Consider the following 17,212-nt stretch of genomic DNA (forward strand, 5'->3'; position numbering starts at 1 on the left):
TTATCAAGAAAACTTTTTGAGTCTGAATGCATGTCTTCTTAAATACAACACTCTTCAAATCAATATAAATACATGATTCAAGTGCAGTTGGAGTGAAGGAATGTGTCGGTGTAAGAAGTGTAAATAATAATATAAAGCAATTCTGGTAACCATATTTTTACTGTGACAGGCATCATCTATAAAGCTTTCCGTACAACAAACAGTGGCAACGGAGGCCACTTAAAACTACAATCCACTGTAGAGTTGCTACTAGCCATACGTTATCCACTAGAGAACTCGTAGAGTTGATGTATTTTCTTTCTCTCAATGTGTTTTTTTTATTGGATGAAATAAAATCCTGAAAAATGTTGAACTTACCTGTCGTTAACATTTGATAATTCTCATACTTTTTTGCCACACAGTGTCTTACCTTGGAGCTCACCCAGTGGAAGTCATTGCATGACAAATTAACTCCGATAAAGCTTATATGTGCCAAATCTAAAATCTACATCTACTATCCAAATTCAAGAAAAATAATTTTTTGAAGTGGAGTTCAGTAATTATGTATGTGTAATGCATGTTTGCGATGAAAATAAAACTTGCTTTTAATTTTAACACACCTCCTGAGTTTAAAGTTTTAAAGGCGGATTTATAAAATTGCTCTCATTATGAATTGTTTCCTAGCGAACACTTTTATATATACTTAAGTTCCTTTGTTTCCTCACCATTTTTTTACTTAAAATTTTTTATTTATGAAAAACTCTCATATTCTTAGACTCTTTCTGATAACTTAAAATTGATGGACTGATAATATATAGTTTATTGTTCTTTATTACGTGTTAAATTATTGTTTATTACTACATATATTTTGTCTGAACTAAAAAAAAAAATGTTGGGAAAATCAAATTTTTATTAAAAGTTTAAACTAGTAATAAATTTAAAGGCATGCCTAAGTACAAAATGCAGTTCAGCCAGTCAAAATTGCAAACACAAAAAATTAATTTAAAGGTAACTGTCAAAAACTCCCAAGTACAAATGTTAAAAAATTTTATTTGCTGTTTTGCAGCATATGCAAGTACATACTGGATTCTGACATGAAAAATTATTTTTTAATTCCATAATCAATCAGATCTTATAATGTCTTCAACCTGGTGAGCTCATGAGGAAATGCATGTGGTGGAAAAACTTGAAAATGGCAGATGATTCACAAGAGGCGAGATGGTTAATCTCCGAGACACGTCAAGCTTCTTATAAGAAACACACTGTGCAAAAGGAGCATAATCTATGTAAACATACTGTCAACTGGGTTCTCTGTTTTTAGGTGGTGAGTCAAGAACACTTTACAATGGTAGTCTTTGTGCTGATGTAAACTTTCAAGGAAACCAGTGGATCACCCAAGGAAGTATGTGGTCTTTTTTGGCCTCCTCTTCTATCCTGAAAGAACAAAGTTTCTGTTTGAACTGTCATCAAGAAAATATAAAAAAAACAATGCAGGCCTCCTTTCCCTGTCAGTGTCATTTTTGAACTTTTTTTTAATCAGAGTTGTTTGGTAGTCTTCAAACTAAATAAAGATGAATTGTCCCAGCCGATGCAATGGAAAACCACACATTTCATCATATAGGGCTTAAAAAAGGGTGACTGTAAGATAAATTGTTTTAGTCAGAAATTGCATTTATCAACAAATGTCCACATATACTAAGTTCTAATTTTAAACCTTTCAGTTATTTGCAGCATGTTTTAGCAACCTTCGTTACATTTTGGTCAACTATGAGATTTTATGAGATTTTTTTACAGGCTATGATGAAAATCTTCAGTATTTTTTACAACACTGAAGACAAAAGTATTTTAATGTTTCAATATAGTGTTTATCCATTTTTCACATAAATTAAGTCCTTAAGGAGAAATGTAAAAAGTGTTCCATTTAAGTTATTTAAATGGTTCCTAATCTTACCTATGTAATGTTTTCAGTTATTCTTGCAGATTCTGAAATTTATTTATATCATCTGCTTTCAGTCATTTAGGACTTTATCCCACATACCATGTAAGCTTGTGGCAAGCTTGTCCCTAACTTGAATCAGGCTTGCTATGATAAGCCTACAAGCATGCATCAAGCTTGATGAAAAATAGTTGACACATGACAAACTTGCTGCAAACTGGCCATAGCATGCTTGCAGGAAGCTGTTATGGCAAGTATGTTAGCCTGCAGCAAGCTTGATAAAAGGCTCCATGCAACAAGTCTGCAAGCTTACTAACTTAAGCAATACTGTGACTCTACCCTTAAAATTCTTAAAGGCCATAAAGCCACAACTTTGGGAGAGGTAGGGTTGCAAACGATACATCGATGTTTTGAAAACATTAATGTAGCAATCATAAACATCTACCTTAGCATCAATCTTTATTCATCAAGACTTTATTTTCACACTTTTAAATATTCAATTATACAAAAAGATACAAAAATATACATTTATTATACATATGTATGTAGCCCCAATTTCTCTTACATGAATTTAAAAAAAAAAACATAAAATATTAAACTCGATTTTTTAAAATTGCTTTTTAAATAACTTGTTTTTCTTTTTGAAATGCATTTATTTAGTAAAATATGTGCCAATATTGTTTACACTTGAAGACATAAGAAGAAACAAGAATACTTTTTTTATAACTATGTACTGTTATTTAAGCTAAGTTTATTCTACAAACAAAATTCTAAAATTGATTGTTTTTTTCTTTACATATAAAAATGCCACCAAATAAATTGAAAATTAAGATTTGGCTATATTTTAACAAGACTATGGACAAAGAAGCTGAGTGCAAGATATGTAATAACAACTTAAAAACTTCAGCAGTTTGACCAATCTTCGTGGTCATTTTGGAAATGTACATTCGCAATTGCAATGGGAAGATACAGAACTACTTAACGAGAGGTCAAGAGGTAATAGGATAGAATCACTGGTTATTTAGAAGTATTTGCCGCCACGGCTGCCAATAGTGAATTAAGGAATGATGCTCTTCCAGCAACATCAAACAAGATGTAAATGTCAACTCTTCGACAAAATCGTGCAGCGCAGATGACATGCCAGTGTTGCTTTCACCAGAAAAAAACAGTTGCCAGTACATTGACAAGCATTGTCTTTCCTGGTTCTAATACAACTACGCACCCGAATGCATAAAAAGCTTCCAAGTCAAGAAACAATAAAAAAAACAGGATTGGCGATAAGTTTGAGTCAATGAGTGATCTTTTAAAACGTACATAAAAATACTGATAACTATTGCATTTATAATGTCATTTGGACCGAAACAATAAAAAATAAATAAATTGTGGGTATTACAATCACTTTGATGATGCAAATAACTGTACTGAATTGATAAGTATGGTTGGAGATATAGTCAAGTGTATTAAAAAGTGTGTCAATGCAAGTGACAAATTATGGAAAAGACAGATAGAAACAGAATTAAAAGGAGGTCAAATTATAAAAATGATGCTTGATGTTCGCACTAGTATATGCTAGAATGATTCTTGGAGTTGGTGTCAATTGTGGGAGTGATACTTTTAACTAGAGCTGAGGCTCCCCCAATGGTTTCTAGCAGCAAGTTAGAGTGTCAAAGAAATAGTGGAATTGCTATGACGTTTTGAAAAAATAACTAAAGAAATTTCAGGGGACAGTTACATTACTGTAAGTGAGGAAATCCCATTAGTCAATTGTGTTCGGGATGCAGTCGAAAATATGAATCCTGGGAGTGAAATTATTGTTCAATTTAAAACCAAAATAAAAAGCAACCGGCTAGAAGGTGAAATAACATATAACATTCTGCCATTCTGGCAATTTCAAAAAATCTTGACCCAAGATTTAAGTTCATGAATTTTAAAGATGCTGTTGCTAAATCAAGAGTAATTAGTTAGTTGAATAAATATGTAAGAGAATTTAATGTACCAAAATCTAAGAACGACTAGTCTGATGAGTCTAATAAAGAATATTCGGAAGAATTTTACATCTGAAAATACCACAGGCAGCTGACACAAAAACATGAAAAATAATTCATCAACATCTGCTGGAACCGTTAGCGAAACAAGAGGTTCAGCTGTACCTGTCGTCTCCTGTTACACCAATAAAAAGAGACACTATTGAAATCTGGGAGGACATGAAGTCTCTTTTCCCAAAACTGGCAAAAACTGCAATGGTAAAACTTCCCATCATTGCCATGTCTGTGCCAAGGGAGCTTGTTCTTAGAGGTAGGGACAACCATCACCCAGCAATAAATAGACTTTTTGGGTCAAAATCATCTAAGCTACTTTTCCTAAATTCTGTTTCAAAATTGATAGATTCAAAGAATTAAATAGTTTGATTATAAAATTTTTTTTTAATTTTAAGATTCATTTTATTTAATTTCTTAATCTGGTGATGTAAAGATAACTAATACATTGTATTTTTTCAAAATATCTCTGATCACATCATTTACATTCTATTAGCTATCAAATAGTCATACTACTAAAATTAAGATAATTTCATCATGATTTTCCTGATATTTCTTATTTATCAAGCCTAGTTTGCTATCTGAGAAATGTTAGGTACTCAGTGAACCAGTGTAGGGATTTTCTCTGTATGTATTGTTACCTACTGAGGGTCCTCGGTGACTGTGATTGATAACGCATAAATATAATATGACAAGGGTTGCAGGTTTGATTCCAGGACCCTGGCATCATTCAAATGTTAGCACTAAGTCAGTTCCCAAGTGTTTGGAGGTCCCATAGCCATAAGCCTCTGTGCATAAACATGTGGTGTTCAATCCTTCTTTAACCTATACTGTTGCTGAGTTTGGTTGGACATTACCTCTTTTATAATGTTGGATGCCCCAGTGGTTAGGTGGTCAGATCACTCTTTTCCCACCCAGATGAGCTGGGTTTGATTCCCTGCTGGGTTAAAGCCAAATTTATGCGAGAGCGAAAAGTGGTGGATGTTACCCTAAGCTGCTAGGTTTACTCAGTGGACTCCCATTTTCCGCACCATTTCATTCCATCACTGCTCCATCCACATCTCTCCCTATCATTTCTAACAACCTCAATGTCGAGATGTTAAGCCTCAATTCATTCATTCATTCATTCATTTGTTCATTCATTTTTTGATGTCTATTTAACTGCTAGGATTTTTGTTGACTACTGGATCTGTATTGTTTTGTTTTGCACTGTGATATTTTATTTGATTTAGTTGTTTGTTATTGTTGCGGACTTATGCTAGGCATTATAAAACGTAAATTAAAATTCATATGATGATTGAGCAAATATTTTTTCCAACTACCTAATTTGATAGGGTTACAGTAGTAATAAGGTGAACCTAGTTGATAGCAACCTTTAAAGGAAGAATACCACTAATAAATTTTTATGTATTTTTTTGATTTAGTAACTTTTTAAAAACAAATTAGATTATTTCTTCTTTAGAAATTTTTTATTATCCTTTTTACATGTTGTATGCTAGTCTTAATGTTGCTTCTCCAATTTTTGCAGGAGTGGAAAGACTGCAGGAGTCTCCATGCCCTGTCACTGGGGAATACGCAGGCTACATCCCGGATGCTACAGGACTGTGTGCAAAATTATCATCAGATTGCAAATCCCCAGAGATTATGTATTACTCTGTTTCTGACTGCTCTGGCACCGATATATACGAAGGTAGGTAAATAGTAATTTAATTTGAGAAAATATTTTTCTATTAATGTGTAAGTTTCACTGACATTCATAATAGTGAGCCTTGAACTTCCATACAGTAAAGATTTTTTCTATGTAGTTAGATTTTAAAACTTATTTTTATCATATGTGCTAATGTTGTTTGCTGCCGTGGTTTCATGGGTCTTCTGTTAAGGTAGTCACCAGGCTGGGCAGTGAAATTATGTGCCAAACTTCAGGTTTAAAATACCATTTAAAAACCACCCAAGATTAATACAAGGTGCCTAAATATGAAAGTGATTAAGACTCATTACTCAAGCCTATATAAAATTATATACATTTTTTTTAGTTTTGAGTTGTGTATGTTTTGGACAGTGAAAAGAGCTAAAACTGGCATTATTACAAACTTTGTAACCATCAAATGTTTAAAGTAGTTTATGTACATGCAGGGTGCCTTCATCTTTAATATTTCTCTGAAAAACTAAAGGCTAACTGCTTACAAGTCTCATAGGGGTACAGTATTGGTGAAAAGAATGTACACCAGTTTTGTGCCAGTGCATAGATGCGTAGAGGCATGTGATGTGTACACCAGTGTCACCTTTAGCTTATAGTAATATAAATGATTACGAATTCACAAGTATGATAATACATTTTTTAAACCCTGTAGTTTTTCTAAGAAAATATTCATCTCAAATGATTTTATTTAAAATTTTTGTGTAAAAATTATGTATAATTTAAAATTATTAATGCAAATAGAAGCTATTCAAAGATATTTTATTTTTTTATATTGCAGAGTATTTATAAATCTGATTGATATTATAGGGACATGAAGACATGGGTGAAATGTTCTACAAGTTGGCGACAAGAATTCCAACTTCAGAGATTCCCTTATGACTTCCCATTCCAGCATTACCACTCCTAATTGTTAAGAAATTTTGTTACCCACATTATTGTTCAGCATCAAATGTATTTTCCCATTACCAAATTTACAGTTTTTATCTTCCAATTTCAGAGGTATGTTACTTAATATGTTAATATAAAAATAGTGGCTCTGCAGCTGCTATTGTTCTTCATAATACTCGTTCGACACTCGTATAAATATTTGACATACAGCTTGAACGGAAGCTTTTTAAATTGCATTAAACAATTCACTACATACATAAAATAAGGGCAGAATGGGTTTTTTGACCTTAGTTTGCTTTGATGTCTTTAATAAAACTACTTTACTTTAATAGTAAGATAATTATAGTGGTACATGCATACAAAAAATAAAAAAATTTATGAAACATAGACTGGTTTATCATATCACTCATATGTTGAAATTAATAGTCATACATTTCTTTTAGCTCTTAATATCTATACAAGCCAGTTGTTATTTCTGTATATTTTACTGATGCACACTCATCAAATACAAATATCAACATTCCTGGAAATTCAATAATATAATCCATCTTCAGAAATATTTTAAAAAAAGAAATGGAATATCCATTAAACTAGCAATCTAACAATAATTTCCTAATGGCACTTAATCACCTCAAACATGGCTCAGGTACAAATTTGTACGAAGTTTCACAGAACAATATGTAGCCTAACAGTCAGCTATAAGTTGTAGGCCTGAACTAAAAATAACAAATATATCTACACACCACATACACAAAAGACTAATAAAAATTCAAAACATTAACAGTATACTAAAAACTTATTCCAAAAAAGATTCTTCTAAAAAAACTTTTTCAGTGAAATAAAAATCTTTCATTAAAATCCTATGTCTTGTTTTCAGGAACTTTATTTTCCATTAGAAACCAAGAATAATCTGTCATGTAATTGTAAGGGGATGCTGATCATGAAGCTTAATATAAAAAAATATATACTCAAAGTGGAAATTACAATAGTGTTAAAAATCATATCAATTCTGCAGTTCATGAACACTTCATCAACTCAGGTTATAAAAATTGTACAAAACTAACATTTTGAAAATAACTTTTACCTGTCCCTTTCCCCCTAGTCTCACCCTACTCTATGTCCTTAAGCTGTTAAGTTTCAGATTGGGTCCTACTGTTCGAAAAGTTACTTCTGAAATAGAAGGTAGTGCAATTATCTTTATACTAAGCAACGTGAAATTAATTATTTGCAGCAGCTTTTTGTAAGGCACTCGAAAGTCTGTCACTTTTTTGCACAATGCAGCAATAAAAAAAAAGCTTATTGTCTAATAGTTTAGCATTTTTCACGATTGCATGTCACTTGTAGACTTGTAGATGTTCTGGCTTGGCTGAAGCACTGGTAGCATGAACATAGCAAAATAGATGTGATATGGTTCTTGTTTGTTTCAATATTAAAATTTGTAGTTCATTTTTACACAAAATTTATGTGTGCAATAAGACCATCCTGCTGTCGAGGGTTTAGTGGTACACCAGCATGGGCGACACCATGTGGCTTAAGGGCACATGTACCCAGCTGGTAACAATCCAAACCTCTGGCTAGTTCAACAGTGGTTTATATTGCACATTACATAAAAACACTTAAAGAATTAGTTGGATTCAAAAATACTGCTCGTAAAAAATGTGGCTCCAAATGATTCATGGAGAAAGTAAAGTCTCTCGAGAACAATGACTGATTTTAACTGCTTTTATTTATCCATTACGAAAATCCACACTAGCTTTATGGCCACCATTTTCCTACAACAACACTGCTCCAGATTATACACAAAATAACTCATAAAAGGTTAGTTTATTCAAGACAACAATTTACTTTTAAATGGTACCAAAATGTCTTACAAAACTAAGATTTTTTTACTGATATTAAAATCCAGTGGTTAAATACAAACTCACGGTACAAGCCAAGGACTTACCGACGACTGGAAACAAAATTTAACGTCTCGTTCCAGGCTTAGCACATACGACTGTAGTTAACGAATTCTAAATAAAAAGTCAGAAAATGCTTATGAATTGGCATCACTCGGACCACAGCCGCAAAATTGGCTTCTCAACTACATAATTATATTATTTTTGAGCCATCGCCCAATCGTGACCTTTCAGTCCATGACCACACAACAACTAATGGTCGACCTGACTACTTCGATGAGATGTTAAAGCCAAATTAAAAACATTACAACACAGCTAACTTTACTGAATGCATGCCATACCTGCACTTACAATCATTTTTATTGAAGGTTGGTTTTCAAAAGTGTTAAAAATCGTAATATACCATATTTAGATTTTATTTTAATTGATATTAAGTAGATGGTATTTTATAATTTACAACAATTAAAAGTTTTGTATACAGCATCTCGTTTTAGAAGAGGAATGGGTAAAAATCCTTCAAGCCAAACCTTTCAGCTTTATCTTGACTAACTTACCTTAACCTGTGCCTATTCATTTAGTACCAAAAAAATCACTGCTCCATCCACATTGTCTTGAAACTCTGGGAATATAAAATATCTTCCTTTCTCAGTTCCACTAATCAGTGAGTCGCTCAACCGATAAATCACCAATAAAACAGCGATGTGATACATGTGCACAGTGATAAATAAAATATTTGCTTTTCAAATAGCAAAATTTCTGGATACGAATCACATACATACTTTGTGCACCTGCAACTATAATTCACTACCTGAATTGTAAATGTTGCTTGCCACCATCAAATGCAGATAGCAGAGCAGCATGAAACAATCAGAAATTTTAAACTATTATAAATGCTCCATAGCTTCTGACCCGATTTTAAACAAGAAATTTTATTTAAAATACTGCCTCTCTTGATAAAATTCACTAAACAGTTAATACTAGTTATAAATTTTCTGCACACATTATACATTACCATATTTTTATGGCATTATTAAAACATTAGCCTTAAACTTTTTAAACACATATATCACTAAGTATATGTTTGTATATTGGTTTTTGCTTGAACAACTGAAATCTGTTTGTAAATACTTCCTACAAACAAACCTTTACCTTATTGAGCTGATTTATTAATTATTAATATTATATTATTAAAAAAAAGTTAAAAAAAATTCCAGTGACAGATTTGAACCATGTTCCTTGAGATTAACAAGTGTGCACTCTACCGCTGTGCTACTAAGCTTTATGAAATTTGAAGGAGAATATGTATTATAATCATTGTAATGCCAGTTTTTTTAGGTATTTTAAAATTTGTGATTAATTTTTATTATGACTATTATAGTTTTTTGAACATTTACCAGGGTAGTTTCACTACAATCAAGTTTCATTTGGCACACCCATATGTTTGGTATGTACCCTAATATTTACGAAAGTGACTATATATGGGTTCATGTTGCTACACGTGGGTCTGCCATCTTTGTCTCACGTTTCTGTTCATCGACTTCCATTCCATTTACACGAACTTACTCCCACCAAATGTCTTGTACCAAGAGCTAAGATGTTTACACATCAATAAAAGTGACCGTCGGCGAGAATCGAAACCTGAGCAACTGGGCGGCAAGCAAGTACGTTACCACCAAGGCTGCTGTGCCATTGGCCAGAGTGAAATTTATAAAATATATAAACTGTGTATAAATTTTTATGCTTTTTTTTCTCCTCAGAATTGGCTGGCCAGAGCGCTTTATTATTTTAAAAGGGTAACACCCTAAAGTTTCATTCTAAAGTGAATTTCCTAAGTGGTGCTCTCCCCATGTCAGTGGTATAGCAAGGTCAGGTGATACCCGGTGCTGACAATTCTTGTCACAACCCCTCTTCTCCGGTTCTTTTTCCAGACTTGAAGTTATTAAAAGATGTAAATACAAGACATGTATAGTGAGTGGCAAGTGTTAGTTTTTGGTTAATTTACTTAACATTGTAAGCATATTAATACTTAAAATCTTTTTTCTTTTAACTTTGTTCTCAGTAACTTTGGAAATCACATAATAAAAATCAATTCACAAGACGGCTAAGATAGAGAGCTGAGCTTGATTCATAATGTACCAATTCCAGACCACCTCGGCTAGCTCAAAATTCTGTCTGAATTGGACATGCATTAAACTCTTGAAAAAAAAAATGATTTTGCTCCAAAATTATATAAGTTTCAGACACTTGTTACTATCGTCGATTCGTTGCTTAAATAATGTCTCTCAGACACAAAACTTATATTAAAGGATTTTATATTAAGACTCGAAGAACAATATTCAGTGGGGTAGCCATCTTGCAACAGTAAAAGTATAACATACAACCTTTGTCACACAACTTCTTTGTCTTTGAAAGTAAACACGTCGACTGTTCAACCGTACCGAAAGGATCATTCTTAAATGGTATTTAAAAAAAAAAATGTTTTTTATGGCTTAAATAAATATTTAAAGTTGCGCTTTGATAATAATTAAAAACGTTTTATTGAGAAAATTTTTAAAAACTGCTAAATACTAATTTAATTGGAATGAGCTTAATAAAAGGGTTCAAATACCATAATAAATCCAAATGAGGTAAATATGTTTGAATTACTAATAGCCATTTTATGAAATTTTTACCATAAAAAGAATTAAAAATAAATTTTTCTTTGTTCTACACATTTTTTTTTAGAAAGGGATGTATATTTAGGATATAGATAGTATTGCACATTATGTAATGTAGATCATATTGAATTTTAATAAGACAAATTTAATGTTGACTTAATTCAAATTTTTTATTGAAATATTTCATGTGGAATTGTTTCAGTACCATATTTAATACAAATAGGGTTAATGATTGAAATCTGGAACTAACTTTGAAGTTTATTTTTAAGAAATAAAACTAGGTACATTTGTCACAATTTTTTTCAATACATTAATTATTTTTGAATTTATTTCAGATTTCATTCCAGATCTTTCAACCGATTTTGACCATTGATACAAAAATTTAAATTAGGTATACACAGAGAAACTTCTCAATATGAAATTACAACAATTAACTAACAGGAGAAAGGTTAATAATAGGGCATAAATATACACACCTATTCACATGAAAGTGATCTCATAAGATCAGTTAATGCTCTAAGGCTAAAAAAAGTTAATATTGTTTATGACTTAAGTCAAAAAGGTTAAAAATAATAAATAAAAGGTTTCCAAACCCTATTACACTTGAATAATTACCTATGTTACACATAATATAAAAAGGCTGCTCTCTAATTTTATTTATTGAAATATAATTAAGAATTCTGCAACTGTACATTTGGATCTGTAAATTGGAACAAGCCGTTCACGCACACCTAACAAAAATCATTTTCAAAGTACATTGCCAAAATACTATAAACATTATTTGAGTGTTTAACAGAACTGAAACAAATGTGTTAAGTAGCATATTAAGAAGGTAGTCCATTAAAAATATGCTATTTCATTAATTTAAATGGTTTCAGAGATGATGTATTAATTAAGGACCCTATGTTATATTATATTGTTATGAGAAAAAAAATGACTGCAGTTTTTTTTTTTCAGGACGAGAATATCGATGTCTGGGACAGTGGGAAGAAAATGGCCACATGTATACATACACCCAGCGCAAAGATGTGGGAACCTTCGAATGTTTTGTGGGATCTATAGCATCTGATGCTGAGATATCTATAAAAGAGGCTGGAAGTCATTGCCAACGAGATGTGGACCCTCTTTTCTATGGCATGAAGCTTACCAGATTAGGTACGTTTAAAAAAATAACTTTATTATTATTTTTTGCATACTCACAGCCATATATTAATTGCTGATATAAACAATCCTTGCATTACATACTATTGTTCATTTATGTTGCCCATGCTCATATGTATACAAATTATAAATGCCATTAAATTAATGGGCCCTGCCTACTGAGGGCACATACGATGGACTCAGCATCAGAAAAAACCACACAATTTGAAAACTATTTCAGATATCCGAGTGTTTTCTCTTTATGAAAAGCATTTAAGAATACACTCAAGTGGGATGAGTAGTGCTGTTTCCGTATTTTGTTTTTACACTGTATTTTTAGAAGAGTGAAAATGGCTAAAATGTGTTTTTTTCAGCATATTTTTTAGGTATTAAATACCCAGTACAGATTCTTGGAAGCAATAAAAGGGCCTTCATTTCTCCACCATATAATGTTATGGTTACCACGCAAATTGTACATTTCCCCTATGCACAACTGCACGCCAGTTTAGAGCCTTGCACCGCGCTAGAAGCACCAGTGAGCATTACATTTATTATCCTGTCTCAAGTATGTACTCTAATAAAACTCCTGACTATGAGGGCCCTTCAGTGCTATGATACAAAACAATTGCAGTTATCACAATACTGAGTAGAAAGAGTGCTTGCTGTATTTTTTCATCAGGGCTTTTTTTTGTTACATTTCCATGGCTGGCTATAAAACCAGAAAATTGGTGTGTCAATACCAGGGACTGGAAGTAATGCGCTACTAGTAACGACGTTATTTGTAACAGTTACTATTTATGTTAACGATCGTGGTAACGCAATATATTAAGTTTTCTGTAACTGTAACTGAATTACATTTTTCTGCCTTAAAGTAACGATAATTGTCGTTACTTCTTGCGTTACATTTTTTTAAATGTATTTCTTATTGAACGAACAATGATTTGTTGATTTTTTTCAATCCCAGAACGAAAATCCCGACAAGCATATTATTTGCGATGGTATTGCTTGTACTTGTAAAACTGCTGTTGGCTAGTCTGCGCTTGTATTTTGATTGTCATTTATTTAATATTTGCGACATGCGGGTTTACTGCTATGCTGATTAATTAATTAACCTACCTGTGCACATGCGCGAAAGCAATGACAGAATCTAATGAAGCGAGAAGCCGAGAAAGCAGTCCAGAATTTTCGTTGCCGTGGCCTTCATATTCTAATTGTTTCGAAGTTCGGTCGAGTGATAAAAATAACCTTATTGTGAAGTGCTTGTTGTGTGGTGCTGCGAACAATTTTGTAGTGTGAACTAACTACTCAATGTAATTTAAGACCTATTTAAATTTTTCAGTTTAAATAAACATACTTTAGTAAAGACAATATGTTTTATTAGCTTTTAATTATAACAATATTACCTACGTATCACATTTTTAGTTTTTCACAAAGTAACTGTTAAAGTAACTTACAGTTACTTTTCTCAGAACTATAACTGTAACTGGTTTATTTTCAGTAGTGTAACTTGTAGTTGTAACAGGGTTACATTTCCAATGGAGTATTTGTAACTGTAACTGAGTTACATTTTAAAAGTAACTTTCCTGTCCCTGGTCAATACTTTACTAAGCGAACAGCAACTTATTTAACAATTTGTTTGCTCTACAGTTTTTCACCTCCTAATTTTTTCATGACAGAGTTATACTTGTATGTGTAGAATATTTTTAAAGAGTAATTTCAGTGTAGCAGTGACAGAATAGTACGTACTTTAAGATATATGAAAATTATTAATGATAACTCTATAAGCAAGCATTTAAATATTGAAAAAAAAAAACCTTCAGAAACAAATAACATGAAATAATTTTTCTACTTTTCTTTTATAGCTATGTGTATCTCTTTTCAATGCACAATGCAATTTTGGTTTAAATTGATGTCAAAAATATCTGAATCATGCCAAAAATATATAAGTTGTAAAACTCTACTCCCGTGCATGGCTAAGTCATCAAGTAGGTCGTTAAAGTGTAAATCTACAACTTGTGAATAGTACTAATTAGTTTGTTCCAATCATTCCAGGGCCATGTTCTGGTAATCAGCCAAGCACAGTCAGATCTACGCAGCCACATTACACAATGCCAAGTAATAAATATCTTCCTAGCCCAGAGCCAACTACACCTTGGAAGCCAATCACAGGTATGAAATATATTACGGAACTTAAAAGAATGTTGCTAATTATCTGTATTATATCTTAATTAATATATGGTTATTTACATGCTTAGGTAAAAATTTAATCAGCTTTTCTGTTTAACAAAAAAAGTATTTGTTTATAAAAATTTTGTTAGTTTAAAAAGCTATGTTAGATAAAAATAGATATTTGTTATTTTCGTAAAAATTACCTTACTGGGCATCATATCGAATTCTTTCTTTCTATCAATTTACTTCAACGGAAATAACTAAATATGGTCTTATAACATAAATTATAAGTAAGTCTACACAATAATGGAAACTCTGTTATGACAGAGCGTAAGCAGAATTTAATTTGTGTGTGTGTATGTGTGTGGGGGGTGGCGGTTAACTGACATTTTGTGGTGGGAATGATCGATATTTTAGGATTTTGAGTGGGTTGTATCGCCCCCACATCCCCGCCCCTCTGTGTATCTATACACTTTATGATGTATAAATGGGCCAGATGAAATCATTAATCCACTGGAAACTTTATTTGATGTTATTCTTTTTCATTTTAACTATAATTGCTAACCAGCTGGTGGACAGTTAGGGAGTGGAGGATGTAGGTGTACTTATATTGAAGCCCTGCATCTATATTCATCTGGTGTGATATAATGGTGCAGATATGTTACCTAGAAAAGTGAGCTTAGGATCAGCTATCAGAATATTGAAAGACAGTTTTAGTAATCAAAGGAGAATTTCACACCATTGTGGCTTAGGCTCTAAATATGAACCAAAATATGATCTACTTTTGCAATAGTTGATCTTGTGTAGACACAATTCCTCATTTGTAATAGTAACTTTAGTTATTGTGTTTTTATGACTGCCTGTATTTTCCATTGTTTTATTTGAAAAGCAGCATTTATTAGACGATGATAAATTTCAAGTAATATAAATCCACGAGTTTCTACTTCTTTCTTAATGTGCACCATCGAAAAGGCAAAGTGCTTGTGTTCTCTCACTCACCACTGGTGTCCATCATATTGGATTTTCTCCATTGAGACTACATGAAATATTTCCTGGGTCCTCAAAAACCTTTAATTTTCAGTCTTAGACCCGATCCTCTCACCCCCATATTCCTAATCGCCCCAATAAACATTAGAGGTTAATATACTTTTTATTTTCCTATCAAGTCCTTGAACACGCATGTATTCTGAAGGCATATATCAATGGATATTACGAAAGAAAGTTACAAATATTATCAAACTTTCTCCAATAATTACAACTATGTATGTATATGCTCGGTCATTCCAATACAACGGCCAGTGTATGCAGTCAGGTACTCTCATTCTTGTAAAGTGGCCCATCATATTGGATCATGCTACCTTTTTCTTTCATTTGTAAACTAATCAGCCATCATCGTGAACCATATTCTTATCATTTGACCCAAACGATAGCCATATTTTTATGTAGTCATCTTTTGCCAACTGTGGGGGATACATTATTGTCACAGATGTCAATGTTTAAATGTAAAAATTCAACTGCTGCCGTATACAGCACAGATAACCCACCTGTTTGAGGAAAAATGTGTCCACAGTTTTTCATGGAAGCAAGTTTTATGAATACACACCTTGTCTTCTGTCCAGTTGGATAGCCACTAGCTCGTCTTCTGTCAGTTGCCGGTTAGATTCAATCCACGTATGAAAATCTAATGCCATTTTATTTTTGTTTTTTCACCTTTTACTCACATGTGTTAACATGTTTAACTGTTAGATGGCATTTTCTTAAAACATGTACACATCCTATGTGATTTTATGTATAAGATGGTATATTCTACCACATGAGGCATAACTTATGAAACTTTAACTAACCTGCCTGTATAGCATGGAACAACACAACCACCCACTACTGGCTCTCACAGCAGACTGTTGACTTCTGTACTTAACTCTGTTGTATGCTAATACATTTCATGGGTAAAAAATTTGTACCAATAAACTATATATTTGTAATTGAAGGCTAAGTTTTCAAATAATTCTAACTGCTTTTCTTTTATTTTTTCCAGCACCACCAAACAATGGCAGCAACGACCAAATCAGGCTGAAACCACCAAAATTAGTATTATTAGTTCTAGGAAAATTATTCCTATTTTTTTGCCACCGACTGTTCCTTATGTGAAGATTCATTATTAAATTGTGATACATTCCTGTTAATAATAAAAACACATAAAATGATTGATACTGAAACTGTAATATTTATATAATACTTTTTTTTTAATAAATTGATTTTTGTAATTTTTAAAACTCAGATCTTTTCTTTGATTAGTCAAAATTTCGATGGTAACGGTGTATACCTTGTACCGTATGTTGTGTAAAACTAGCAGTACCTAGTAAAAAATAGCTTAAGTCAACAACTGTAGGTCAAATGCTTCTGAAGCTGTACATAAATCCCAAAACAGAAATGTACATTTTATAGCAGAAATTGGTAAGTCTAACATAACAAAGTAATTAATTTGTAAGTGAATATAAGTATGCAGTTGAGTTTATAGCACTAAATTATACATTGGTGATTTGTGATGGAATTGTAATAAACAAAGGAGTAAAAACATATTAACATGAAGTGTAATACCATTACAAATGGAGTTATGATGATGCATAAAAATGCACCTATATGAAGCTTGTGCAGAGCATACACAGGTGAAGAACACAAAGTGTGCAGTTCACATGCCTACGGTTGAATGCATTGTTGCCTAAGGTGATGTTTGAAAATCTACAGTAAAGGTAGGTAAGCATTAAAATGTCAGTATTTATTTCCTTTGCCACAATTCAACTTTTACATAA

At 32.3% G+C, this 17,212-nt stretch overlaps 1 protein-coding gene and 1 long non-coding RNA gene across 7 annotated transcripts in view; one reads left to right on the top strand and one right to left on the bottom strand.

The window, feature by feature from the left end:
• Positions 1–17,212, bottom strand: part of LOC134529757 (secreted frizzled-related protein 5-like) — a 93,363-nt gene that overhangs the window by 28,974 nt on the left and 47,177 nt on the right. For 2 of the 6 annotated variants that reach the window (XM_063364167.1, XM_063364160.1), the window contains one exon: positions 141–1,413. The exons of 3 other annotated variants lie outside the window; for them this stretch is intronic. In XM_063364167.1, the coding sequence (XP_063220237.1) occupies positions 1,409–1,413 (5 nt within the window). In that variant the 3' untranslated portion in view covers positions 141–1,408. Of the gene's footprint in view, positions 1–140; positions 1,414–17,212 lie in introns of those variants that run through there. One more of the 6 variants, XM_063364164.1, reaches the window with a different exon arrangement.
• On the top strand, positions 1,289–16,675 carry LOC134529759 (uncharacterized). The gene is made up of 5 exons (XR_010074697.1): positions 1,289–1,381; positions 5,480–5,641; positions 12,051–12,248; positions 14,286–14,402; positions 16,438–16,675. It is a non-coding gene; the product is annotated as an uncharacterized LOC134529759 (long non-coding RNA).

The sequence above is a fragment of the Bacillus rossius genome, chromosome 2 (assembly GCF_032445375.1).
Source record: "Bacillus rossius redtenbacheri isolate Brsri chromosome 2, Brsri_v3, whole genome shotgun sequence".
Taxonomy (NCBI): domain Eukaryota; kingdom Metazoa; phylum Arthropoda; class Insecta; order Phasmatodea; family Bacillidae; genus Bacillus; species Bacillus rossius.